The sequence below is a fragment of the Acytostelium subglobosum genome, assembly GCF_000787575.1.
Source record: "Acytostelium subglobosum LB1 DNA, scaffold: scaffold6, whole genome shotgun sequence".
NCBI classification, from domain to species: Eukaryota; Evosea; class Eumycetozoa; order Acytosteliales; family Acytosteliaceae; genus Acytostelium; species Acytostelium subglobosum.
In genome coordinates, this window is record NW_012236532.1 from 289,287 (window position 1) to 315,042 (window position 25,756).

The 25,756-nt window shown below is 44.5% G+C and overlaps 11 protein-coding genes across 11 annotated transcripts; 5 read left to right on the forward strand and 6 right to left on the reverse strand.

Annotated features, from left to right (window-relative positions):
* Nucleotides 1–1,072: 1,072 nt before the first annotated feature.
* Nucleotides 1,073–1,843, forward strand: SAMD00019534_034360 (hypothetical protein; the record flags this gene model as incomplete). Its single annotated transcript, XM_012904328.1, has 1 exon — nucleotides 1,073–1,843. One exon carries the CDS (start codon nucleotides 1,073–1,075, stop codon nucleotides 1,841–1,843), a length of 771 nt encoding a protein of 256 aa, XP_012759782.1.
* A 156-nt stretch (nucleotides 1,844–1,999) lies between these two features.
* On the reverse strand, nucleotides 2,000–3,913 carry SAMD00019534_034370 (hypothetical protein; the record flags this gene model as incomplete). The annotated part of the gene is made up of 1 exon (XM_012904329.1): nucleotides 2,000–3,913. A coding segment is annotated over one exon (1,914 nt), but the record flags the coding sequence as incomplete, so codon positions are not given.
* A 504-nt stretch (nucleotides 3,914–4,417) lies between these two features.
* On the reverse strand, nucleotides 4,418–5,386 carry SAMD00019534_034380 (hypothetical protein; the record flags this gene model as incomplete). The annotated part of the gene is made up of 2 exons (XM_012904330.1): nucleotides 4,418–4,533; nucleotides 4,606–5,386. 2 exons carry the CDS (start codon nucleotides 5,384–5,386, stop codon nucleotides 4,418–4,420), a joined length of 897 nt encoding a protein of 298 aa, XP_012759784.1.
* Nucleotides 5,387–6,751: 1,365 nt separating this feature from the next.
* Nucleotides 6,752–7,786, forward strand: SAMD00019534_034390 (hypothetical protein; the record flags this gene model as incomplete). The annotated part of the gene is made up of 5 exons (XM_012904331.1): nucleotides 6,752–6,870; nucleotides 6,939–7,027; nucleotides 7,116–7,222; nucleotides 7,316–7,447; nucleotides 7,505–7,786. 5 exons carry the CDS (start codon nucleotides 6,752–6,754, stop codon nucleotides 7,784–7,786), a joined length of 729 nt encoding a protein of 242 aa, XP_012759785.1.
* A 474-nt stretch (nucleotides 7,787–8,260) lies between these two features.
* On the reverse strand, nucleotides 8,261–11,120 carry SAMD00019534_034400 (hypothetical protein; the record flags this gene model as incomplete). Its single annotated transcript, XM_012904332.1, has 2 exons — nucleotides 8,261–8,947; nucleotides 9,033–11,120. The coding sequence occupies 2 exons, from the start codon at nucleotides 11,118–11,120 to the stop codon at nucleotides 8,261–8,263; spliced, it is 2,775 nt and encodes a 924-aa protein (XP_012759786.1).
* Nucleotides 11,121–11,690: 570 nt separating this feature from the next.
* SAMD00019534_034410 (hypothetical protein) lies at nucleotides 11,691–11,981 on the forward strand (the record flags this gene model as incomplete). Its single annotated transcript, XM_012904333.1, has 2 exons — nucleotides 11,691–11,831; nucleotides 11,901–11,981. The coding sequence occupies 2 exons, from the start codon at nucleotides 11,691–11,693 to the stop codon at nucleotides 11,979–11,981; spliced, it is 222 nt and encodes a 73-aa protein (XP_012759787.1).
* A 392-nt stretch (nucleotides 11,982–12,373) lies between these two features.
* On the reverse strand, nucleotides 12,374–14,183 carry SAMD00019534_034420 (hypothetical protein; the record flags this gene model as incomplete). Its single annotated transcript, XM_012904334.1, has 3 exons — nucleotides 12,374–12,786; nucleotides 12,864–13,262; nucleotides 13,331–14,183. The coding sequence occupies 3 exons, from the start codon at nucleotides 14,181–14,183 to the stop codon at nucleotides 12,374–12,376; spliced, it is 1,665 nt and encodes a 554-aa protein (XP_012759788.1).
* A 47-nt stretch (nucleotides 14,184–14,230) lies between these two features.
* Nucleotides 14,231–15,850, reverse strand: SAMD00019534_034430 (hypothetical protein; the record flags this gene model as incomplete). The annotated part of the gene is made up of 1 exon (XM_012904335.1): nucleotides 14,231–15,850. One exon carries the CDS (start codon nucleotides 15,848–15,850, stop codon nucleotides 14,231–14,233), a length of 1,620 nt encoding a protein of 539 aa, XP_012759789.1.
* Nucleotides 15,851–17,839: 1,989 nt separating this feature from the next.
* On the reverse strand, nucleotides 17,840–20,164 carry SAMD00019534_034440 (hypothetical protein; the record flags this gene model as incomplete). Its single annotated transcript, XM_012904336.1, has 4 exons — nucleotides 17,840–17,910; nucleotides 17,995–18,172; nucleotides 18,267–18,418; nucleotides 18,505–20,164. The coding sequence occupies 4 exons, from the start codon at nucleotides 20,162–20,164 to the stop codon at nucleotides 17,840–17,842; spliced, it is 2,061 nt and encodes a 686-aa protein (XP_012759790.1).
* A 998-nt stretch (nucleotides 20,165–21,162) lies between these two features.
* On the forward strand, nucleotides 21,163–22,349 carry SAMD00019534_034450 (hypothetical protein; the record flags this gene model as incomplete). Its single annotated transcript, XM_012904337.1, has 2 exons — nucleotides 21,163–21,371; nucleotides 21,452–22,349. The coding sequence occupies 2 exons, from the start codon at nucleotides 21,163–21,165 to the stop codon at nucleotides 22,347–22,349; spliced, it is 1,107 nt and encodes a 368-aa protein (XP_012759791.1).
* A 965-nt stretch (nucleotides 22,350–23,314) lies between these two features.
* Nucleotides 23,315–25,713, forward strand: SAMD00019534_034460 (hypothetical protein; the record flags this gene model as incomplete). The annotated part of the gene is made up of 4 exons (XM_012904338.1): nucleotides 23,315–23,766; nucleotides 23,832–24,134; nucleotides 24,214–24,672; nucleotides 24,741–25,713. 4 exons carry the CDS (start codon nucleotides 23,315–23,317, stop codon nucleotides 25,711–25,713), a joined length of 2,187 nt encoding a protein of 728 aa, XP_012759792.1.
* Between the last annotated feature and the right edge of the window lie 43 nt (nucleotides 25,714–25,756).

Below are 25,756 nucleotides of genomic sequence, written 5' to 3' on the forward strand. Positions count from 1 at the left end.
AGAGTTGGATTTTTGCATGGCAAGGAGGGCTGAAAGGGTTTTGCCGGACTGGACCCAAGCCCACCATCAAGCACGTCACGCCTCTTGTTAACAAGCGATGAAGGGCTTCAGTGCCAGAGAGTGGCATATGAACCATCTTCAAATGCTCTCCGACGATCAATGCTCCTCTTTCTCTCTCTCTCATTGATGATGGTGGTGCGTCTGAAGAAAAGCCATCAAGATTCCCCGGGCTACTAACTACTATTACTACAACACCTTACTATCTTTGGTTAAGAAACATTGTTGCTGTTGTTAAAACTGATTCAATCAATCACACTCAATCATTCACTTCGAAGACCCAATTACAAGTATTCACTTGCCTTTACTGACGACAGTAATATTATTTATAAATACCACTAAATGAATTAATTCTTATCTCTCACAGATAACATATTATTATACATTCATTCATACATACTTATAAGTATATACAAACATATAATATACTATATATATACAATACTATAATACGATGACAATGCTATGTATATCACCAATGGATAATAACAACAACAACAACATAAACCATAACTATTATCCATATAATCCATTTTATCACCAAGCCTCAACATACCAACATACCAATATTAACAACCCATGGAACACAACAACATCACCAATCACCTCCACTACCTCAACAACATCAACATTAACATCTGCCTCCCCAACAAACCCCTCATCCTCAAATCCCAATGAGGCAAACTCTCACCCTCAAGTTGCCGAGTCACGCGCCTTTCCAGATGTCAGTTTGGACTCGCCCTTCCTCGACATTAACAATGTCAATCTCGATTATTTATTATCATACGGCAGCTATGTTGATTACGAGTTATCATCAGACTTTGCTTCATCTAATGAGTCAATGTCATCTGACGAGTCTCTTTGTCCAAGCAGCCCAATGTCACCTGATGTCTTATACACTACATCAACAACTACAACAATGGCAACTACCGCCTCACCATATCCATATTTCAACCAGACCGATGTCGGTCTGCCTACACTGCCGATCATGAATTATAATACTACTATTACCACGATGAATACTACTGCTGGCTCTGAGCCATCTTCACCACTGCCTCCAACACTGCAAACTCAGTCATCCAAGTCTCATTCACCAAGAACAATGGTAGCGCCAAAGAAGCAGATCAAGTCTGCATCCGCCAAGTCTTCGCCCAAGTCCTCACCCAGGATCAAGTCTAAGTCCAAGTCACCCAAAGAATCACCTGTTGTTGAGCCACTATCCCCACCAGTGCTGCAAACATATCCCTCATTCACCGATGCCATCGACACCACTGAGACCACTGACACCGCCACCCGAGAGACTCGTTCACTGAAGTCAATTTCCGATCTTGTGTTGAGCGAGTACCGTCACTCAGATCCTGGAACTCGTATCGACATGAACGACCTTGTCTCCAAGACTCAGGTGACCAAGCGTCGTTTCTACGAGATCATGAACGTTATGGAGTGTGTTGGCGTTGTGCGCAAGGAGGAGCGTGATGCCTACTACTGGGTTGGCTATAAGAATGTGGAGAAAACCATAAACTCCATCTTCGAGACGACCGCCGACCTGTCGGCCAAGATGACTTCGATTAATTCCCTATGCTACCAGTTCATTGCCATGTTTGCCATCAAACATATGATAAGCATCAACGATGTGCGCGAGGAGTACGATCTGGATTCCAGGCCAGCCCGTTGCAAGCGTCTCTATGACATTGCCAACATCCTGGAGAGTCTTGGTCTTATTACCAAGTCCGAGAAGGTTAAGTCCAAACAGATGTACACCTGGAATGGACCTCCATCTAATTAAGTAATATTACATAATAATAAATATATATATATAAAAGGCGCACCGACAAACAATCGGTATGCCACTCCCCACTGTATCCATCTCCTGTCTGCCAATCTTGTTGATCCTGCGCATTGAATGAACGAATGATATATGTTCACAGAGGTATGTTTACTTCCTCTTTGTACTTCCGCCGCCACCGCCACTGTTTGAAACAATGGCCTGTGCATGCTTGGTGTCTTTGATGTGTTGGAACAGCTTGTTGCGTGTTGGGAATCGCTCGGAACAGACATGGCACACCATCTCGTCCTTTTGTTTCTCAGCACCACCAGCACCGGCAGCCGCCTTCTGCTTCTCCTGCCTTTGTAGCCTCTTTTCCTTGGCCTTGCCAATCTTCTTTGTCTGTGTTGCAGTCTTCTTCTCGTCCTCACTGTCACTGTCCAGGAATGGATTGATCACCTTCTTGCTCTTGGTCTTGTTCTGTGTCTTCAAGTTGGCTGCGTCGTCGCTGTCATCCTCATCATCATCCTCGTTAGCAATATCCTCATCGTCATCATCTTCCACCTTTAGTTGTTGTTGCTTTTTCTTCTTGACCATACCCTCTGGGAGGTCATCGTCACTGTCCTGCTTCTTCAATGACTTGCTCGATGATGATGACTTTCTATTTGACTTGGAGGACTTGTCATCTCCCTCATCTTCCTCTGCCTCATCATCTTCCAACTGCAACTTCTTTGCTTTGTTCTTGTTCTTCTTGTTCTGTTTCTTCTCCTTTTTGTTGCGCTTTGTCTTTGATGATGAGTTGTCTGAATCCTGGTCGTTGTCGTCCTCCTCCTCCTCTTCATTGTCCTCATCAATATCACCTCCATTATGTATTGCAGCTGTTGCCGCTGCCACAGCCGCATCTCTCTTCTTCTTCTTATCCTTCTTTGTCTTCTTTGTTACTATTCCATGCGGTAGCTCATGCTCTTCCTCATCTTGATCTTCTCCATTGTCATTGCTATTATTGTTGTTGGCCTCTTGTTCAACAACCTCATCATTATCATCATCATCATTTACATCCAGTGCATCCAACTCTTCATCGATCATCACAGTCTTTCTGAGCAATGCCAGATTCTTCTTGTGAAGGTTTGACGACTCGTGGTTCTTGAGCTGTCGATCCGACTTGAAAGTCTTATCACAAACGACGCAATGATACTCTGGCACCTCCTCGTACTCTTGGTCGTCCTCCATAAACTTGACACCCTCACTCTTCAGTCGCTCATACTCTCGCTGCTGCTCCTCCTTGTGTCGCCTGATGGCTTCCTTGTGCTCCTCCTCCGCCCGCAGTCTGGCCTCCTCCTCGCGTACCTTGCGCTGTTCATCCTCCTCGCGCTGTCGCTTCAAGTGCTCCATGACACGCTTGTCTCGCTTGTAAATGTAGTCGACCAAATGTCTGACCTGGTCCTGATACTCTTGACGATGCTTGCTGCGCTCCTTCATGTTCTCCTTCTCCATCAGTCGTTTGATCTGTCTGTTGACGGCCTCTGTCGTGTTGTACTTGTCGGCCATTGTGAATCGCTTCTTTGTGACAAACTCTCGCCAGTACTGATAGAAGCGTAGCACGTCTGCCATTGGCGCATCGCTGCGACCAAACATTGGCGCGGTGGACTTGACGCGCGCCTTGTTTGAAGTGTCTGCAAAGTCCTCGTCGGCCTCGACCTCCTCCTTCTCGATGTCTTCAAACACCTCGTTGTACACTGTGTAGAAACCGCGCTCGCCATCGTCAAACAGGTCGTAGCAGGCCGAGCTGAAGAAGCCCCACAAGTTGATCGTGCTGGCATCGTCATCGTCACCGCCACGCAGGATTGCTTCGCGATGATCGTCGTACCACTTGCGCTCATTGGGATCGGACAGTATGGTATAGGCGTGGTTCAACTCCTTGAAACGCTCATCGGCCACTTGTTGTTGATGTTGATTCTTGTCCGGATGCCATATTAGTGCCTGTCTCCTATAAGCCTTTTTCAGTTCGTCGGCAGTCGCAGTACGAGCCACTTCAAGCACTTCGTAGTAGCATCTTAATACTCTCTTTGTTTGAGACATGGCTTTATCACATTAATTAGTTTTGAATGTATAAATAGTTTACTCCTCCTTATTATTATTATTTGTTATTATTATTATTACAAATGGATTGTTGTGCTGAGTTTACTCAAATGAGAATACTAATAAACGAACGAACACAAGATCAAATAGATAAAAGTGAGAAAGTTCACAAAATGGTCACTTTTGTTTGAAAGATGGACACGTGTCACTTGAGTTGCCAACCAACTTTGGGACAAGTTTGATTGATTGATTGAATGATGGATTTTGGGAGCTAAGATGTTATTGATTGTTTGATTGGTAGTGTTATAAGCCTGATCAGTTGTTGATACAATATTACTACAACCGAGCAAAGATGATGAGTTGATAATTATGCTGCCGCTGCGTCTGCGAATGCTGTAAATGCTGCCGCTGTTGTTGCTTATTCTATTGTTGTCATTGTCATTATTGTTTGTTAATGTTATTATCTTTTTGATCTCTTTAGTTGTTGGATGTTGTTGTTGTTGTTGTTGTTGTCGTTTAGATCTTTGACTTGGTGGCGGCAAAGAACTTCTGAGCGTAACCGGCCATGCCAGCACCCAAGAAGTCAGCTACCCAGTACAACCAATGGTATCCCCATTTGTTTCCAACCAAAGCTATTGTTGTGAAGTGATAGTTAGTTAGTATGTTGTCGAATTGATTAACTGACTGATTGATTGATCACTTACCTGGACCAAATACTCTTGCTGGGTTGAATGCACCTCCAGAGACAGAACCACCGAGGAAACAAAGGAAGCCAAGTGTGAAACCAATGGCAATTGGGGCGAAACCAGCCTTGGTTGCACCAGAGGTCGTGTAGATGGTTAGGTTGCTGCCAGCGGACTTGCCACCACGAACGACCTTGACGTTCTTGCTGTCGTCAACAGTGTCGAAGGCAACGGCAAAGATGACGTAGACCAGGATGAAGGTGAGAATGAGCTCGGTCAAGAAGACGTTGCCAATGTTGGAGTCGGCGGCTGGGACGACAGCTGTGGCGGCAGCGGCGTTGCCAGCGGCGAACTGGTCCGATGGGAAGGTGGCCAGCAGAATGAGCGACGCCAACACGGCACCGACCAGCTGCGCGCCAATGTACATGAGTCCCTTTGTGATCGAGGTCTTTCTCGTGACGCATGTGGCAAAGGTTACGGCGGGGTTGAAGTGCGCACCAGAGATATCGGCGAACGAGTAGATGAGGGCGACGGCGGCAAAGGCGGTGGAGAGGGCACCTCCGACCACCGACGATGAGTTTGGTGTTCTGAGGAAGTTGGCGGCGGTCGACAACACGATGTAGACAAACAGGAATGTGCACATGAGCTCACCGAGCACGGCACGGATCAGCACCCAACGCTTCCTCTGTTGCTCTGCCACAGGGTCGAGTGGGGCCTCATTCTTATCATCCTCTGGTTCATCTGCAACTGAGATTCCAGTGTCCTGCATCTCATGGTATTCTGAATCGTTCTCGTCAGACATTATTATATTCTATGTATGTATGTTTGTATGTATATATGTATGTTTCTTTGTATTGACTATCTTTGTTACAAGATTTATGTGTCTCTCTCTGTCTCTCTCTATCTATTCGATGGATTGATTGATCGAGTTATAAGTTTGAGGTAATCAGTTTTTTGCTGTTGCTGCGCTGTAACTGTGCCTCTGTGTACGTGTATATATATATGTATTAATGTATAAGTATAAATATAGACTCTCTACTATTACAACAAAGGGGATATTTGAATGACCTGGGGATCGGTGCACTCAACGATCCGTTCAACTTGCTGAGCTTGCTTCAGTGGACACACACCCAAATCATTGATTATTTTTATTTTTGGTGCACAAAACTTCAATGAAGCACTTTGATAGGACACATTCTGATGTAACGTTATTCATATCGATTGGATACGTGAAGTACAATGTTTGATTAAGTGGGCATTCATTACTTACTTACTTACCCTTCTCACTACTCAAATATATATATAATACATATTGTATATGTTGTTGTGATCACATCAACATCAGGTTGAGAAGAGACCACTCTCCACCCTGTTGGATCATCCAATGATGTAAGTTGTTCAATCAATCAATCAATCATATCTAGTCTGTTGGGTACATTGCCAACCTCGCGATTACTTTATACAGTTCATGATGATCTTGACAACAACATAGCATTGCTAACAATACTATCTTCACCTGGACATCATCATTCATCATTGACATTGGATCATTCAATCATTCAATCAATCAATCGATCTTGATAACTCGATAAACACTTTATCAATGTGATCGGCATCAACACAATCATCATGATACTGTATACAGGTGCTTTGTTTAAGAATGTTGATACAGCTCTGATCTTCAAAGGGTAGTCTCTGGAATATTAGGTGATTATCCATTTTGACCATGATCATTCAGAGTTCATTGGAATAATTGATTGGTACATTGGAATAATTGATTGGTTCACCTGCACCGATGAAGACTGCGTCGGTCGGCACTTCGATAACAGCGTTGGACACCACGAGGCCCTTTACAAACGAGCCTACACCAGAGAGTGCTCTCTTCTCAACCTGTTGTTAATATTATCACATCATCTATTTCAAAGCTATAGCTGTTCCAGATTGAGTATCTGATTCGATCTGATCAGGTACTCAATCCTTTTTGAAATACTACATATAATATAATAAATCAACTTCCATCTCTCTCTTGTGTAGCACAACTATTTTGTTTGGACAGTCGACTGTCGCGTCCCACCCTCGTCGTCTCAAAGAAGTACAACACATTCTTTGATTCATTCAATCAATCAATCATTTTCAAACAAATATTCTTCATACAGATAATATAACGATGTTCAACATATCAACTGGAAGCTCATCATCATCAGCCTCTTCATCCTATCATAACAAGGAGAGATATACAAAAGAGGAATGGGAGAAGAAGTTAAGTGAAGTTAATATATCAAAGAGGTAGGTTGAGTTGAGTTACAAGTTGAGTCATGAGAAGAAGGACGTACTAAACCAATCAATCAATGTAGTGATCTAAACAAGTTGGTGATGAACTATCTTGTGATTGAGGGATATAAAGAGGCGGCAGAGATGTTCCAACAAGAGTCTGGTACAAAGAGTATGGATGAATGAATGAATGAATTAGTGGACATCGAACAACCAGATACTAACTTACCATTCTTGAATGAATGAATGTTGCCCCACAGGTTCAGTAGATCTACCATCGATTGTAGATAGAATGGCGATTAGATCAGCGATACAAAGAGGTGACATTGAACAAGGAATAGAGATTGTCAATGATTTGAATCCAGAAGTATGATTGATGGATGATTGCGATGATTGCTTGATTGCCGCGATGATGATAATGATGACAATGAAATGACTAACAGGTGTATCGATAATCTAGATATTAGATACCAATCCTCAACTATGTTTCCATCTGCAACAACAAAGATTGATTGAACTGATCAAGAAAGGAAAGTTGGCAGAGGCCATCCAGTTTGCACAAGAAGAACTGGCACCTCATTGCGAAGATAATGTATGTACAGTCAGTGAACGAATCAATGAATGGACACTCGCTGACCATTACGTTTAGCCAAAGTTCCTGGAGGAACTGGAAAGAACAATGACATTGTTGGTGTTTGAAGACCTTGCCAAATCACCTCTGGCTGATCTAGTGGACAACTCTCAACGACAAAAGACGGCCAGTGAGCTGAATGCTGCGATATTGGTCAGTCAAAGTCAGGACAAAGACCCCAAGCTACCAACCATTCTCAAGATGCTCAACTGGGCTCAGGCACAGCTCGAGGAGAAATGTATATATCCCAATATGAAGAACCTGGTCACTGGCGAGTTCAAAGAGGAGGCTGACTCCTGAGTCGAGTCCATTCAATCTCTTGTAAATAGACTATTAATGCTGGCCTTCGTTACTGGCCATACACACAAAGAAGTCATCCAAACCAGAGAAGGACAAGGATGGCAAAGGGAAGAGGTGTAAGCTTCAATAAAGTGTATATAGATCCAATGACAATGCCAAAGAATACTTTGGTCGGTGACAAAGTATACCATGGTTAGCGCCAAAGTCATGGATGGTCAAGGCTATACATCAATCCTCAGAAGGCATCGTTTATTGCATGTGCAAAGTGATGATGACAGATGTGGGTAGTGTTGGCAATGTTATAAATATAAATGAACAGTCCATAACCAATCACATATTGCTGATGCTGCTCGCTGGTGCTCTGTCTGAGTAGTTGTTGCTGTAGTTGAGGGTATTGTGGTAGTTGGAAGTTGGATATTGTGTTGTCCAGTCCAGTCCAATCCAGGTCAGAGAGGGTGTAACATTATTGTACGCCTAGTATAAAAAGGTCTCCTTCTTCTTGTTTGATTGCTTCCAGGCTGCGAGCTTGTAGAACTCATCCTTGGTGACCTTCATCACGCGGAGGAAGTCTGAGTCACTAAGGTATGACTCGAGCTTGGTACGATCAACGTGCGCTGGGACATTCTTGGCCTTGAGATCATCGTATGAGAAGGTCTCGGAAGCACCAGCAGCAGCTGGGGCAGCAGCTGGAGCAGCGGCAACTGGAGCAGCGGCAACTGGAGTGGCAGCTGGGGTTGGGGCTGGAGTGGCAGCAACTGGGGCTGGGGCGGCAGCAACTGGAGCTGGGGCGGCAGCAACTGGAGCTGGGGTGGCAGCAACTGGGGCTGGAGTAGACTCAACAAGCTTCTCAGATGATTTGGTTGACTTAAGGACTGATCTGAAATCTGGAACAGATGGCTCCTTGGCGGGTGAGGCAGCAACTGGTGTGTCAATCTTGGCAGAAGAGTTGGTCTTCTTCAGAACAACACTTGATGGATCGATCTTGGCACCACCAAACAGGTTGACACCACCAACTGGTCTCTGGACCTCTGGCTTAGTCTCTTCTGGCTTGGCCTCCTCTGGCTTGGTCTCAACAACGGCAGCAGCAGCTGGCTCAGCCTTTGTCTCCTCTGGCTGGGCCTCAGCTGCCTCTGTCTTGGTCTCCTCGGTCGTCTCCTCGCCCTATTAATGTGCCCAGGTATGATTGATTATATTAGTGATGGTCCAACTGGGGAGGTCATGTCCATGGATGATGATTACTACATACAGTGACACCTTGCAGGAATGACTTTCCTCTCTTTGTTGGTCTTGAAAGGGTTGGATGAGAGAGCTTCTGGTGTGGCTCATCGACTTGTTGCAATACGTTTTGCTCGGCCTCCTTTGCCGCTGCCTCAGCTGCCAGTCTCTTCTTCTCCTCCTCCTCATCGGCCAATCTCTTCTTTTCGGCCTCGTCGGCCTGACGCTGCTTCTCGGCCTCATCAGCCAATCTCTTCTTCTCAGCTGCTTCAGCAGCCAGACGTGTCTTCTCAGCCTCGGCATCCAGTCTCTTCTTCTCAGCCTCATCAGCCAATCTCTTCTTCTCAGCCTCAGCCTCCACACGCTTCTTCTCTGCCTCAGCCTCCAGACGCTTCTTCTCGGCCTCATCAGCCAATCTCTTCTTCTCTGACTCGGCCTCCAATCGCTTCCTCTCTGTCTCATCGTCCAAACGCTTCTTCTCTGCGGCATCAGCCAGACGCTTCTTCTCGGCCTCATCAGCCAATCTCTTCTTCTCTGCTGCCTCAGCCTCCTGACGCTTCTTCGCTGCCTCGTCATCCAAACGCTTCTTCTCTGCAACATCAGCCAATCGCTTCTCCTCAGCTGCTCTCTTCACCTCTGCATCATCATCAGTCTTCTGTGTCTCGGTGACAACAGCCTCGGACTTCTTTGGTGTTGGAGTGGCGGCGGCGGCAACAGGGGCGGCAGCAGAAACAGGGGTAGCGGCGACAACAGGGGCAGCGGATGGGGCTGGGGTGGCAGCTGGCTTGGCAGCCTCAGTCTTCTTGGCTTGCTCCTTCTTCTTTGGTGGGGCGGCGGCCTCCTTCTTGGCAGCAGGGGCAGCGGCAACTGGAGCAACAACTGGCTTCACTGCCTTGGGCTTGACCGATGGATCGTTGATTGCCTTCAAAAGCTGATTGATATCGTCGTCATCCTTCTTGACTGGCTTCTTTGCAGCCTTCTTCTTCTTTCCAGCAGTGCTTGGGGTGGCAGTGGCTGGAGCGATTGAGTCAGAGTCCTCTGACTTGGATGCAACAGCAGCAGCTGGAGCAGCGGCGACAGCCTTTGGCTGGACCTCAACATCATCGAAAGTTGGCTCCACAATTGTGAATCCCTTTGGTTGTGCTGGCTTCTTGGCCTTTTGTGCTTGTGGCTTGGCAGCTGACTTGGCGGCTGGCTTGGCAACTGGCTCAGCAGCAGCAGTCTTGACGGCCTTTGGTGGCTTTGGTGATGGGATGAGCTCAGCAGTTGGTGTGGCGGTGGTGGTGGTGGTAGTTGTGGTAGTGGTTGGTGCTTCGGTTGGTTTGGCGGCGGCGACGACAGCAATGTTGCTGGTATCGATTGGTGACACTGATGCGTGCTGTGGCTGTGGAGTGGTGATGAGTGGTGAAGAGGTTGGAGTGCCCTTCTTGGTCTTGGGCTTCTTCTTCTGTTGTGGCTTTGACAACTTGGATGATCTCAAACGGATGACATCCTCGTTGTTGTTGCTAATCTCGGCTGGTGAGCCAGTGACCGAGTCGTCAAACACAGGTTCGACAATCTCGAATGGTGCCAACTGAGTCGAATGCTTTCTCTTCTTGTTCTTCTGTGATGCTGACTTTGTCTTGCGTGCCTCTGTCGCTGGTGATGCAATCGATGTTGTTGATGATGTCGATGTGGTCGATGTGGCTGGTGTCGCCTCCTCCGCCTTCAGCTGCTCGACAGCCGATACAGCAACGGCAACAACTGGCACAGACTCTGGCTGCTTGGCAGCTGCCTCCTTGGCCTGCTCCTGCTCCTTTTGCTGCTGTTGTCTCTGATGCTCGGCGGCAGCGGTGGCAGCGGCGGATGAATCCTCGGCATCCTTTTTCTTTCTCTCCTCAGTGGCTCTGTGCTGCTCCTCCTGAGCCTCCTGTTGCTGCTTCAAAGCCTCAGCCTCCTGCTCCTTCTTCTGTTGGATAGCACGCTCCTCTCTCTCCTTCTGGTCCTTCTTCTCCTGAATCTTCTGGGCGCTAGCCTTTGCACGCTCCTCCTTCTCTTTGTGGATCTGAGTGAACTCCTCGGGCTCTTCAATTACGAAGCCCTTGACAGGTGCCTTTGCAGATTGTTTCTTTGGACCCATTTATATAATAATATGTATTATATTCTTTATCTAAATTTATAATTACAACAACAATGATATGTATATATAAATATTATTACTAAATAATAATAATAATAACCTGTCTGTTTGATAACAACAATGAATGAATAGTTAGATTGAGATTGTAACAATGGAAGATGGAATGAAGAATTGAGATGAATCTCAAAAGAGTGTGTTTGCTGAGGTCACGAAAAAAAAACAATGTAATTTTGTTGAACTTCATCGTCTTTTGATGACTCTCCTCATTCAATCATTCAACGTGATCAAAAGACGAATAACTTTATAGTTTACTTTCTTTAATATGTTAAACATAATTAAATAATATTAGTAATAGTAATAATACTAAACTTAATTCAAAAATCAACTGCCTTATATGACACTGATTTAGGACAAAGTATCAGAGTCTGCAACGACAAAAACGAATGATTTCGTCACTTTTCAAATCAATTTGATGAACGTTTCAAACGTGTATTGTTTAATTGTAGATAGTTAGATAAGATAGATAGATATAGAATAGACATGTCAGGAAAAGATCAGAAACAACATCCAATGCTTGATCCAACTGCTTGCAAAGAGTTGAAGGATAGACATGATCAATGCTTTTATAAATGGTACAGCAACAGTTTCTTGAAAGGTACTGGTTCCGCTGAGTGTCAAGAGGAATGGGAAGAGTATCAAGTTTGTATAAAGGTATGTAGTGTAGTAATCACATCATGACATTGGTTAGTTGGTCTAACAATCATTCAATCAATCATACAGGATAAACTAAAGGCATGGAATCTAGAGTATCTTGTACAAGCACATGAGAAACAGCAGGAGAAGGCTCAGAATAAGAAGTAACAGATAGTTACATGGATACGATATATAACATACACTGGTCAAGCATATCTTGACTCCATAGCCTCATCAACACACAGAGAGTACCTGTTGTTGTTGTTAAGGTACACAACCAACCAACCAAACTGTCAACTTGGACATGCGACGCGACATGAACGACAGTCTAGACGATTCGAATAAATACTATTTAATGATGTGGCTACCCAGCAGCTCACCAACTAGCCAGTCACAGTTGACACATGATGATGCCAAGTGGATAGGAGTGAGTGAGCGAGTGAGAGAGCAGGAGTTATAGATAACCAAAGTCTTCCAAAGAGTTGGTTGAGTGAATGTGGATACATAGTTGATAATGATGATGATGTGAGTGATCGATAAAGATGGTGCGACGCTTAAGCTTAGAATGTCTTGGTAAGGTAGTTGGTGATGTCTGTGAATGTTGGTCGCTTGTTTGGATCCTCAGCCCAGCACCACACAACAAGCTTGCGCCAGTTGGGATCACACGTGTCTGGTAGCTCGGGACGCAACGCCTTGCTGGCCACAAGGATACCGGCATTCATCGGTGGGATGCCGGCGTAGGGCTCCTCGCCAGTGAGCAACTCCCAAAGCACAATACCATAGGAGTAGACGTCGGCCTTGTGATTGTAGCTCTCATGTCTGAGTATCTCTGGCGCGGTCCATGCCACCGTGCCAATCGTTGTCATTGTCTGTGTGAACGATGTCTCTCTTGCGATGCCCAAGTCTGCAATCTTAATATTATAATGCTTGTCCAGTAACAGGTTGCTTGACTTTAGATCCCTGTGAATGATGTCTGGAGGAGAGGTTGGACGTGCATGGGTTAGCTCTCTGTCTTGTGTCTGCCTCCGTGCGCCTGTACCGTATACATACTCCTTGAGTGAAGGTGTTGCATGCCTCTGGCAATGTCATAGGCGAACTGAAGGATCAATGTTGAGTCTAGTCTGTTCTCACGGTTCGAATGAATGAGGTCAAAGAGGTTACCGGTGGGCAGGAACTCCATGACGATACACATCGGGTTCAGACAGTAGCCATAGCAGTTGACGAGGTTGGGGTGCTGCAGCGAGCCCAACAACTCGACCTCTGCCTTGAACTCGTTCATCATCTCTTCCTTGCCCTTGTCCTTGATCAAGTTCAGCTTCTTGACGGCCACCTCCTTTTGCTTCCATACTCCCCTTAGCACCTTTGAGAAGTGTCCCTTTCCAATCTCCTTGTCGATCTTTATGTCTGGATAGCTGATCATAGTAACACTTGAGGATATTGGAAGGTTGGCTAGGGTGATGGATGGATGGTCCAGAGGTTAGTATCCACTGATCAGTCAATCAATCAATCAAACTTACTTGTGTTGACAAACCAGACATCATCGAGGATGCCTCCATTCTGTCCTTTGCCTCCAAAGATGAACAACTTGGACTCATTCTTGATCAGACCATGGTGCGAGCGAGGCGTGATGTTGGTACCAGTGACACGTGACCATTGCATTCTGTTGTTGGAGAGTGACCAGATATCCTTCTGCGCCACGCCATCACGTTTGCCACCGACGACGATCAGGTTCCTTCCGACTCGAGTTGCCGCGTGGAATGATCGCTCGGGTGGAACCTCCTGGCCATGGTTGGCGGGTGGCGTCGACCAGGTGTAGGTGTCCAGCTGCAGTATATGAATGTCGTTGAGGTCCTTGATACGGTTGGTGCCGCCAAACACTATCATCTTCTCGCCAATAATAGTGGCCGAGTGGCCATATCTCTCAGAGGGTGGAGTGCCATTGACTGTCAGCCTGGACCAAACCATCGTCTCTGGATCCAATATGTGCGCGTCGTTCAGGCACTTGTCGCCATCGTAGCCGCCAAACAATATGAACTTGTTGCCATAGCGAGTGAGCGTGTGGCCCACACGGGACGAAGGTGAGTAGCCACCAATGCGAGGCTGTGACCAGTGGACCGTGCTGTCGCCCACCACCAATACCATATACACTCGGTTGGACATCTTGCCATTGACCATGCCACCAAAGAGATAGAACTTGTCGCCAATCCTACAAAAGTCGTGCAAGTATATCGAGTCGGGTCCTATCTTTGCGCCCGTCACCTTTGGCACCATCGATATGCCCTTCTCTACATCAATGAACTGGATCAAGTTCTGGATATCCGTCACGCCCTCGCCACCAATCGTAACGATTGAATGTCCGTACACTGTCATCGAATGAGACTGTTTGGTTGTTAGTATCTTACTTGCTCACTGCGCTATCATGCATTCCAGCCAGTACTTACAGCTCTGGGTGGGTTGAGTGTGAATGGGGACAGCAACCAATCAAGCTTCTCCTCAAGGTTGGACGAGAGTTTGGTAAAGTGAGTGATGTTGCTCTTCACTTTGGAGATGTTGACCAACTCGGTCAACTCCACCTTGGTCACAGTGGCGACGGTTGGATCACTTGGCATTCCAATATCATCCTGATCAGAGTCAGCAGAGTGATTGGAGTGCGTGTCATCCTGATCCATACTTGTGTTGTTGTTTGATTCATTGTTCGCGTTGATATCATCCATCTGATCATCCCTGTTGGTAGTATGTTGTGTTGTGCCATTGCCACCATTGCTAGTGCTTGTACTCGTGTTCTTACTGCCATTGATGTTGTAGTTGAGATACTGATTGTAGTATCCTGGCGGTAGTGTTCGCCTGTGATTGTTATGTGGACGTGTTCGATAGAGTGTGCCACCCAACATTGTAATATCCTCTGATGGCACCGGTAGATTGGCAAACAGTAGTGAGCTGCTAGACTGACTAATACTGCCGCTGATGCCGCCGCCGACACCGCCACCAACTCCGCCACTAATGCCACTCAATATGCTGTTGCTATTGTTGATGGTGGTCGTGTGGCCGCCCGACGACGACCTCACATGGTTCTTGTGCGTGGGCTTGGAGACCGGCTTGTCGATGGCGCCCTGGTAAAAGCTGATCTTGTCCTTGATGTTGCTGTTGGCTGGGTCGTTCTCCAAGGACATCATGGCCAGACTGCGCTTGTGCGTTGTAAAGTCGTACTTGTTGTCCAGCCACAAATAGAGGTAGAGGATGGCAATGGCAATGACAAACTCTGGCACCCAGCCCAGCAGCAGCAGTGACACCAGTTTGATGGCGAGCACCACTCCAGCGGCAATCACCAGATATAGGATACTGAATTGAATGCCACCGTATATGTTGATCGGCTCCCTATTGACGGCGGTCTCGAACCTCCTCCAATTAGTCCTAAAGCTATTTACAAGTTGTTGATCATCATCATCGTTGGCATTGTTGTTGGCATTGTTATTGGCATTGTTTAAAGTGTTTGGAATGTTGGCGTTGGGTGTGGCACTGCCACCAGTTGTACAGTTGGTAGTTGTCAAGTTGGATGTGGTAGCGCTACTACTAACATTACTGCTACTACTATTGATGATGATGCCTCCACTCCCACTCATAATACTACTATTACTATTATTATTATTACTATTTACATTGATTGATGAGCTCGTGCTCGTTGTTGTCACGGTCGTTATCGTACTGCCATTCAATATCTTTGTGGGCGATGTCGATCTGAATGTTGATGTGATTGTAGGCGCCAGTGAATGTGTCGAGTGTAGTTGGTAGTCTAACAAGTTTGGTGTTGAGTTGAACACAGGCAGTAGACTACTGACTCCACTATTAGATGATGTTATCACATTGTTACTATTACTATTACTGTTACTGTTACTGTTGTTGACATTGTCCTTTGACGATGGGTATGAGAGAGAGAGTCGATGTTTAGATATTGGAGAGAGATTGTTTATGTTGTTGTTGTTGACATTGTTGTTGATGTTGTTGATTGATTGACTCTTGGTTATGGAGTCTACAAACATCGACTGACTCCTGTTCCTCACGCCTTTGGATGAGGACGACGGTGATGTCGTTGTCGTGACTGTTGTTGCCACTTTTGGATGAGTGTGTGGCTCCAGTTCAGCGCCAACTCTAGAGTTGAACACTCCTAATACTTCGACTTGAGCCTGAATGAGTAAGTGATTATCTATATTATTACAATCAATTGGATTGTCAGCAGCTGATGCTATTGTTGTGATACTATTGCTGGTGCTGTTATCTCAAGGTTATGTGTACTTGTTCGCGAACTCAATGAGTATAGAGTACAAGTCTGTCTTTCTTTCTTTCTTTGTTTGTTTGTTGCCTGTTGTTGATTATTCTAAGATAGATACAGATAATAGATTGATTGATTGATTTAGATATAAGAGTGAGGGGTGTAGACACGTGTGATTGATTAAGTGGTGCGTGTGTGAGTGGGATTGAGTGGGTTGAGAAGTGATCGGTAATAGTGCAATGATCGTTTTATTGTTGTTGTTGTTGTACAAACTAGATACTAATTATAATAATAAATATATAAATATGAAGGTTGATTGATTCAATGTATAAGTTAAAGTTTAACTTTGGCGCTTTGTTTCAATTGGTTCGCAATAACGGGTTAAACGAGGATGAAGGGGAGGGGCAGGCAGGATGGAATTGTGATGGGCATGCAGCTGTCACTCAACTCTGTGATTCTTTCATCGAAAAGATGTGTGGTGAGTTGGTCCAACTCTACCTTCCACTTTGTGACTGTTGTGTGAGTCATGATCAGAAGCTGACACTCTTCACAATCAAGTTTGGCTTCTCAAGTTTGGATGAGATGAAACTTTGGGTATGTTTATGGGTTGGGTAAGTTAGTTGATTGATGTTCAAAGTAGTTGTCTTGTAAAGTATTTGATTTTGGTTGAGTGGTGGAATGATTCCAAAATCATTGATTGGTTGGATGAACATACCCAAATGTGTAAACGGTGTAGGCTGGTATACCATCTTGGAAGTCTGGAACATAGATTTCATTTATATCTTTGGTAAATCTTGTGTTCCAAATTGATGAATCTTTCAATAATTGTAGATCAGATGCATTGAATGTGATCTTAATAATCCTTCGTCCGGATATATTCTTGATCGTACCCTTGAATTGTGCTGAATCCTTCCATACTCCATCAGCTGTAATATTGAACTCAACCAATAACTTTGATTGAACTAAAAGGAAAGAACCAATGTCAATATTAATTGTTGGTTGATTGATTGATTCATTGATTGATACTTACTAACTGGTTTACATATTGCTGTTGTTTGATCGGATACACAGAACAATCCTTTGTTGCAACTTCGAGGTCCACATAACTCTGTCGCACTGCTTGGATAGTGAACTAATAGACATCCAATTACTAAGCAAATTGAAACTAACATATGAAGTACTCTATAATTTATCATCATTGTTTAAAACTACTAAATCAACTTTATATATTCGTTTGATAATTTGATTAATTTATTGACTGTGATTGATTGAGTTGACTCCAACTTGGTGATTGACCCGACCGAATATTATGTAATATCCCCACTTTGATTGATTATTTGATATATATCTACACACATGTTATCAATGGGCATAGTCAGACTAAAGTCCACGATCCATACCCATTACCATCATCAATACCTAAGTTCTAATTCCGTCATCCACTTCCACATAATCACACTAAACTTTACCCACACACACAACCAATCACCTTTGTCTGACAAAGACGATACTTATTGATGTGTGTGTGATTGGTGATTGGAGATACTTAGGTGTCAATAAATGATTGATTGATTGATGATGAGTGATGATGTATTATAGATTGGTAGTTTATTGATCCACTATCCATCTATAACCAATGTATACAGTTTGTTAATTTGATTGATTGGTCGACTCTTTGTTTATGATGAATGACTGGCTGACTGACTGACAGACAGACAGTTACCTCCACTCCATTGGATAAAGTCTCCTATCTTTGTATCTATCGCCTTGATATGATATTAAAGTCATCATTGATCTCATTATCCTTTAGTGCATATACGATTGATGATGCTAATTATTATTTTATGATGAGGAAGTGATGATATTGGTTAGAACTACTGTTAATTGGTTGATTGCTATGATTGTGAATCTTACGAGTATATTTCTTCTGTACTTTGGGTTGTGGCTGCTTCTCCAGTTGCCTCCTTCTAGGTCTCGAGGCAATTCTAGACTCTCCATCCGTCAGTTTGAATGATTCCTTCTCCTCTGATATCCTCTTTTGTTTCTCTTGTAGTGCAATCACCATTCTATCCTTAAGTAATCCTGTCTCCTCCTATATGTATGTTTGATTGTTTGTCAGTCAGTCCAGTTCCATGTATACAGCACATCAATCACATCAATCACATCAATCACATTGTGACACATACATCATATTCACTCTCAAACTGTTGCTTCTCAGACTCGAACAAGTGTTGTATGTTCTGAAGTTGGTAATTCCTCCAAGACTCTGCCATCAGCAACTTCCTCTCCTTCTTCCTCTTTAGCTCATCCATTTTATGTTGCATTGTTTGATTTCCACCTGGAAATGGAAAGGGAAAGGGAAAGGGACGGGATGTCAGTCCACTGAATGAATGGCGCGTCATAACATACACGATGTATACATACCAACTTTGATCTCCTCCATCTCCTTCTTGATCTGCGCCAGCTTGTCACTGAAGAACCTCTCTTTCAGCTCGGAGAACTCCTTCTCGATGCGCTCCATCTGATTCAGACATTCGATCCTCCTCTTAGTCTCGAGGTTGGCCTCTTTGTTGGCGTGATAGCTTGACTTTGTAACAGAGATGTACTCTCGTTTGAGTCTCTCTCGCTCCAACTCATCCTCGTCATACTCGCCTGGCTCTGCCTGTTCGTTCGACTCCTGTTCTCTCATCGCCGCTGCCTTGTTCTTTGATGCCGCGCACTCACTATCAAGCATATTCTGATCGACTTCATCCAACTTGTATTCTTCCTCTACTACTGCTACTGCTACATTATTATTGTTATTGTTGTTGTTATTGTTATTGTTGATGATGTCATTGATGTTGGATGTAGTTTGTGTATGTGCTTCTGTGGATGATGTTGGTGTCTCTGTAGTTGATGTTGTTGTCGTTGTTGTAGTTGATGGCGCTACACTATCCTGTCTTGATATGATCATTGAATCATCGCTTGTTGGATTGGTAATCATATCGATATTTGCCTTCCTCTGTTGTTCCACATCTGATGGTGTCTGTGTCTGTGTTGTTGTTGTTGTTGTTGAGGTTGATGATGATGATGAGGATGATGTTTGTGCTTGTTCTGCTGCTGGTGGCGCTGAGACATGCGCTGCTGGAGGCTCCGTTGATGTAGATGTAGTGGTGGATGGATGTTCCTGTTTATCGACTGACTCTTGCTTCTCCTGATCCACCATATCAATGTCTGTCTTGGTCGACTCCATCTCTACATCCTTTGCTACTGATGGAGCTGCCTCTGTTGGCACTGGTACTGGTGCTGACAATAACGTCTCTGTTGATGGTGTCTTATGTGGCTCATCATTCTTTGTAGTCGTCGATGTAGTATCGCCACTGTTCTCCTTTATATCCACACTCTTGGTCAGAGTCTCACTATCTACATTGTTCTTGTCGACAATAGTCGAGGATGATGGTAACTCCTCCTTTTTGGTATTGCTGTCCGACTCCACCTCTCCGTCCTCTAACTTTGATGTACTCTCCTTTCCTTTTTCTTGCTCTTTCTCAACGATTGACTCGTCATCCTTCTTCTTCTCCTCCTCAGCAGGCTTCTTCACATCCTCACTCTTCTTGCTGTGGTCACTCTCAACACTGTCGACTTTCATCACAGTCGTTGTCTCATTCTTTGTCTCGCTCCTCGCAGTCTCAACCTCTTTTTCTGTGTTGTTTGGTGTATCAACAACATCCTTATTGTCCTGCTTTGTTGGACCATCCTCCATCACGGATTGAACTACTTGTTGTGTTTGTTCAACAGGCTTGTCACCTTGTCCACCATTGCTACTACTGTCACCACTATTGCTATTGCTAGTGTCTGTTAATGTATTACTACTGTTATTATCTGATGTTGATGTCGATGTAGATGAAGATGTTGTTGGTGTTGTTGTTGTTGTTGAGGTTGTAGATGACACATCTGCTGTCACAGATGTAGAGTCAATGTCCATTTTGTCAGTGACAGCCACAACAGATTCTGTTGCTTTAGGTTTGTCTGTTGTTGTTGTAGTTGCATCACTCTTATCCATTGATGATGTTGATGTTGTATCCTTGATAGCCTCCTTTATCATTATATATATATATCTATCCTATATCTCAATCTGACTGATGCTTGTTCAAACAAACAATCAACTCAATCTTCATCCGTTGTTGACATTCAAAACCCCCACTCACAACCCCAACCACTTTCAAATTCCTCTTTGAACTTCAACTCAATCAATCATTCAATCACAAAGTATGTTTGTGTCTTTGTTGTTGGACTCAACTTATGTGTAATATTATGTCTGTCAATAATTCAACCTTACTATACTAAGAAAGATATAATATTATTATTATTATTATTATATATCTATCTATGTATCTAAGTTTAATTGATTGAGATACTTTTAAATGGATCTTGTGGTGGATGGGACCTGGATCGCGGTTTGGTCGCAACAAACAAACTCTATGTATCTATTTATCAACTTCCTTTTCTTGTGTGCCAATTATTGCAAAGCATGATGATATGATTCATGTTTTAGTTCGCGTGATTCGTTCGTTTTCGTAATTTATTTCACCATTGGAGTGCGTGGTGGGAGAGACAGAGAAAGATAGATAGAGTGCGTGTGTGGACCCGCGTGCGTATCAAGTACCGGACCTACCCTACTTGATTGTTTGTGGAAGACTAACAACATCAAAGGTACTCACCCCATAGATCACCTCATTGCTCGGTTCTTCGTTTTCAATCACTACATACAGTGCCAATGATACAACTTCTTTTTTTTTCTTTTCCTTAATTAAATTAAATTAATTACATAGTTTAATTACTCTCTTCGATATTAGCACTATCTAAATCACACTTAACTTACTTTCTCCGTGATTGATTGATCGACTGTCTTCGTAATATACATTATATATTAAATAATACTACACTATTAACATCATTCGTCAGACTTAAAGTGTCATCAATCTAATCACACACACTCGTCTACTCTTAGACCCCTCAAACACTCACACACACATATAATTAAACGATCAATCACTCGTTTATCTCAGAATCAATATTACAATACAATAGTCCATATGAACAATGGAAATCATCCAAGAGCAGAATCAAATATTCGCAGCATTCCAACAGTATAAGAACAATCAGAATCGTTTGGCACAATCAGCAGGGCATGTCCAGACATCCAAGACCAATCAACAACATGGCGATTCAATATTGTTCAGCAGTGAGCCATCATCACCAACCTCTGACGATCCCAATGACTCCTCTTTGGAGATCCATGACGATGAGAAGTATGTTGAATGATTGATTGATTGATCACTATGCCCATATTAACATTCGTCTTCACTCATTTTCAATCAATCACTCACAGGGAGATTGGCATGATTGCGAATATCCTGCTTAAAATTTCGTCCAATGGCATACCAACCGATGGTTCAGCGCCAAACGAGGACTCGGATGTTATTAGACGTGTGTCTAGAAGTTTGAATAGCTCAGCCAATGATATTGGCCATCGTATTAGTTTAACATCCTCGCTAAATAATGCTCCATCATGTTCATCATCGTCGTCGGCCTACAAGAAGAAGAGACAGCGCACATCACCAGAGCAACTGGCCATCTTGGAACAAATTTTCGAGACGGACAAGATGCCCTCACAGCAGATCAGAATGCGTCTGGCCAACCAGCTGGGCATGTCCAGTCGGCGTGTACAGATTTGGTTCCAGAACAAGAGGGCCAAGGTTAAGAGGGGCATATTCACCAAGGGAGACGACGACGAGTCAATGCTCGACGATGAGGAGGACGACGACGACAACGACGGCTCCCTCTTGACCATCGATGAGAACGCCGGTATCTCCACACCAACCCTCGGCAGCCAGCCAGCGCACTCCTCCTACACACCGTTCCACATGACACCACCACCTTCACAGTTATCGGGCGAGCTCGATAACATTGTCCCATCCATTTCACCATCATCGTTCAACTACAAGCAGTCCAGCGGGTCCAAGTCGCTCAAGTCCTCGACGTCCTCCCCTTCACTCCTTTCATTGGGCATGCCAATGACCCTTGTCAACAAGCGATCCCATACGCCCAACTCATCGCGTCCCGCCTCGCCCACCTCCGATTCACCATCCAACCTGCTCAGCCTGTCGCCCATATGTCTTTCGTCACCAACACCGGGTGGTCTACCACTGATGCCACCTCTCAACCTCAACTCATCGTCAGCACATATTCCCCTCAACATCAAGTCCTCTCCATACCAAGACAATTGAGCATACGCTCAAGTTGGATGGCTATACGACCCCTTTTATCATATTTTATTTACTTGTGACGTAATCCTCTAGCGACGGGACACGGCACTATCAACATCCACATCCACAACATCCACATCCACATCAACATCATTAACTTTCTACAGTACTAGTACCAATGGCTGTTGCCACTTCGACAGATTGGACCCAACCTTCTGGGTCCAACGTTCTCCCTCTCCATCACTCTCCTCCTTTTCTCCTCCCCAAGTTTTTTTTCCCCTTCTTCGCTTCCTTCACTTCTCACTCTCCTTCCTTCTTTCCTTGGTTGTGCTTTGTTGCAACAACATTCATTACCTTCCAAGTCTACTTTTCCAATCCTACTTGGCGAGATGGCTGCCTACCCAACCAACATATATTGTTAACTAGGAAGGAGTACCATTATGTGAGTCCGATATTGACCATTCACTAAACTCCATCAAATATATAATAAACTGATGATCTGATCAATCAACTCTTTCTTTGTTATAATGTCGTCTTCCTATTCTTTGGCGGCACTTGTATGTCAAATGGTAGTTTATACTATCTTGGATTTGATTGACGAACTGATATATAAGAATGAGGACCAGGTCCAGGTCAACATTAACTTAGTATTAACTAATATTTGAGTATAGGAAGCAACCAAGAATAATGAAAGAAACATATAAGATGAGGATGGATGAAAGTAAGATCATTGGTATCCAATAGTATTGATGGATGAGTGAATAAGATGTGACGAGTTGACAGGACAACTCAAAGAGGCGTAACAATCCACGACCTAATTTTTCTCAACTTTCGAACAAGGTGTAGTCCATCATTCATCATAAAAGGGGGGTGAACATGACTTCACTCATCATTAAACCCATTCATGAACATACACAATCATATATAAATAAATAAATAATAGTATACATATACATATATATAACAAACAACAAAGTAATATACTTATGAGCAATCCACCAAATCATGTTGTCCTGCCAGAGCAGGGCAGGAGAAATATATTGATCACATCAGCACTGCCTTACGTCAACAATGTGCCACATCTTGGTAATATCATTGGTTGTGTACTCAGTGCTGATGTCTACGCAAGATACTGTCGTCTGCGTGATTACAATTGTATCTACATCTGTGGTACTGATGAGTATGGCACGGCAACAGAGACAAAGGCGTTGCAAGAGAAGTGCACGCCACAGCAGATCTGCGATCGCTATCATGCCATCCATCGCGACATCTACCAATGGTTCAACATTGGCTTTGACAAGTTTGGTCGTACCTCTACCCAATCCCAAACCGAGATTACCCAAGACATCTTCCTCAAGTTGTACGAACGTCAGCTCACCTTCTCAGAGGATGTTGAGCAACTCTATTGTGAGAAGTGTCCAATGTTCTTGGCTGATAGGTATGTCGTCTTGTTGTTCAATGTACAATGAATATCACTACTCACTCATTCAATCAACATTTTAGATATGTCGAGGGTATCTGTCCACACTGCCAATTCGAGGATGCAAGAGGCGATCAATGTGATAGATGCACAAAGATGTTGAACCCAACAGAGTTGATATCACCACGCTGCAAGTTGGATGGTACCACTCCCATTCTCAGGACAACCAAGCACATCTTCTTGGATCTGCCCAAGATTCAACAGAGACTCGATGCATTCGTTGACAAGACCAGCAAGATATGGACTGAGAACTCTCAAAAGATCACCAACTCATGGGTCAAGGGAGAGCTCAAGCCAAGATGTATCACCAGAGACCTTAAGTGGGGGTATGTTAACATCGTCATCATCCCAATGTCGGTCACCTGATCACCTGACACTAACACTCACTCATTCACTCAATCATAGTACTCCAGTACCACTTGAGGAGTTCAAGGAGAAGGTGTTCTATGTTTGGTTCGACGCACCAATTGGCTACTTGTCAATCACAAAGGAGTACACTCCAGAGTGGGAGAAGTGGTGGAAGAACCCAGAGAATGTACAGTTGGTTCAGTTCATGGGCAAGGACAACGTCCCATTCCACACTGTGATCTTCCCATCGTCACTGATCGGCAGTGACGACCCTTACACTCTGCTGCACAATCTCAGCACCACCGAGTACCTCAACTACGAGACTGGCAAGTTCTCCAAGAGCAGAAACACCGGTGTCTTTGGAGACAATGCTCAGGGCACTGGTGTACCAGCGGATGTTTGGCGATTCTATCTGCTGTCCAACAGACCCGAGAACCAAGACTCTACCTTCTCCTGGGATGACTTTGGATTCAAGACCAGTGAGTTGTTGAACAACTTTGGTAACTTTGTCAACAGGTATGTCTCATTCAATCAATCAATCGTTTCCCTCCCTTACTCACTCAATCAATCAATCAATCAATCAGAGTTTTGAAGTCTGTAGTATCATCATTCGATTGTAGAATACCAGAGATTCAATTGCAGGAGAGCGATGAAGTGTTTATCAAGGAGGTGGACAATCTCTACCAACAGTACTTGGAGGCATTGGAGAAGGTCAACATCAAGGACGGCCTGAAGCTCGCCATGACCATATCGAAGCTTGGCAATCAATACATGCAAGAAAACAAGCCTTGGGCATTGGAGAAGACCGACAAGGCCAGATGCGGCACCATTCTGGCCGTGCTTGTCAATGTGATCAAGCTGTTGGCCACCGTCTTTGAGCCATACCTGCCCGCCATCACCGGCAAGATTCACGAGCAGCTCAACTGCGCCCCATCAAAGTACACCCCATGCTTTGAGTTCCTTATCAAGGCTGGACACGAGATCTCCAAAAACATCGAGCCACTCATTCAGAAGATCGAGAAGAAGGATCTGGATGTGTACCGCGAGAAGTTTGCCGGCACTGTCCAGGGCGAGTTCCCAATCGACTTGCAGGTCGCTGTCATCAGAGAGGTCGAGGAGCATCCAAAGGCCGACCACCTCTACATCCTCAAGGCCGAGATTGGCAAGGGCGTGCAGAGGAAGGTCGTGGCCGGACTGAAAGCCACCCACACCAAGGAACAGCTCATTGGCAAGAAGATCGCGCTGCTTCTCAATCTGAAGCCAGCCAAGTTCAAGGATGTCGTCAGCGAGGGAATGGTCGTGGTCGCAGACAATGGAGACAAGGACGCACCCGTTGTCTCATTGTTGTTGATCAACAACGATGTGGAGCTTGGCACTCAGCTCAATGCCCGTGGCATGAAGGTCAACCCCAAGCCAGCCATGGACTACGTCAAGGAGTTCAAGAAGTTGGACCTCAAGGTCAAGGATGGTGTGCTCACCTACAAGGACGAGCCAATCACCGCTGGCAACCAATCAATCATTTTCGAGGCACCAATCGCCAATGGTACCCTTCGATAATCTCTTTCTCTCTCTTTAATTAAACATACATCCACCGCATTAT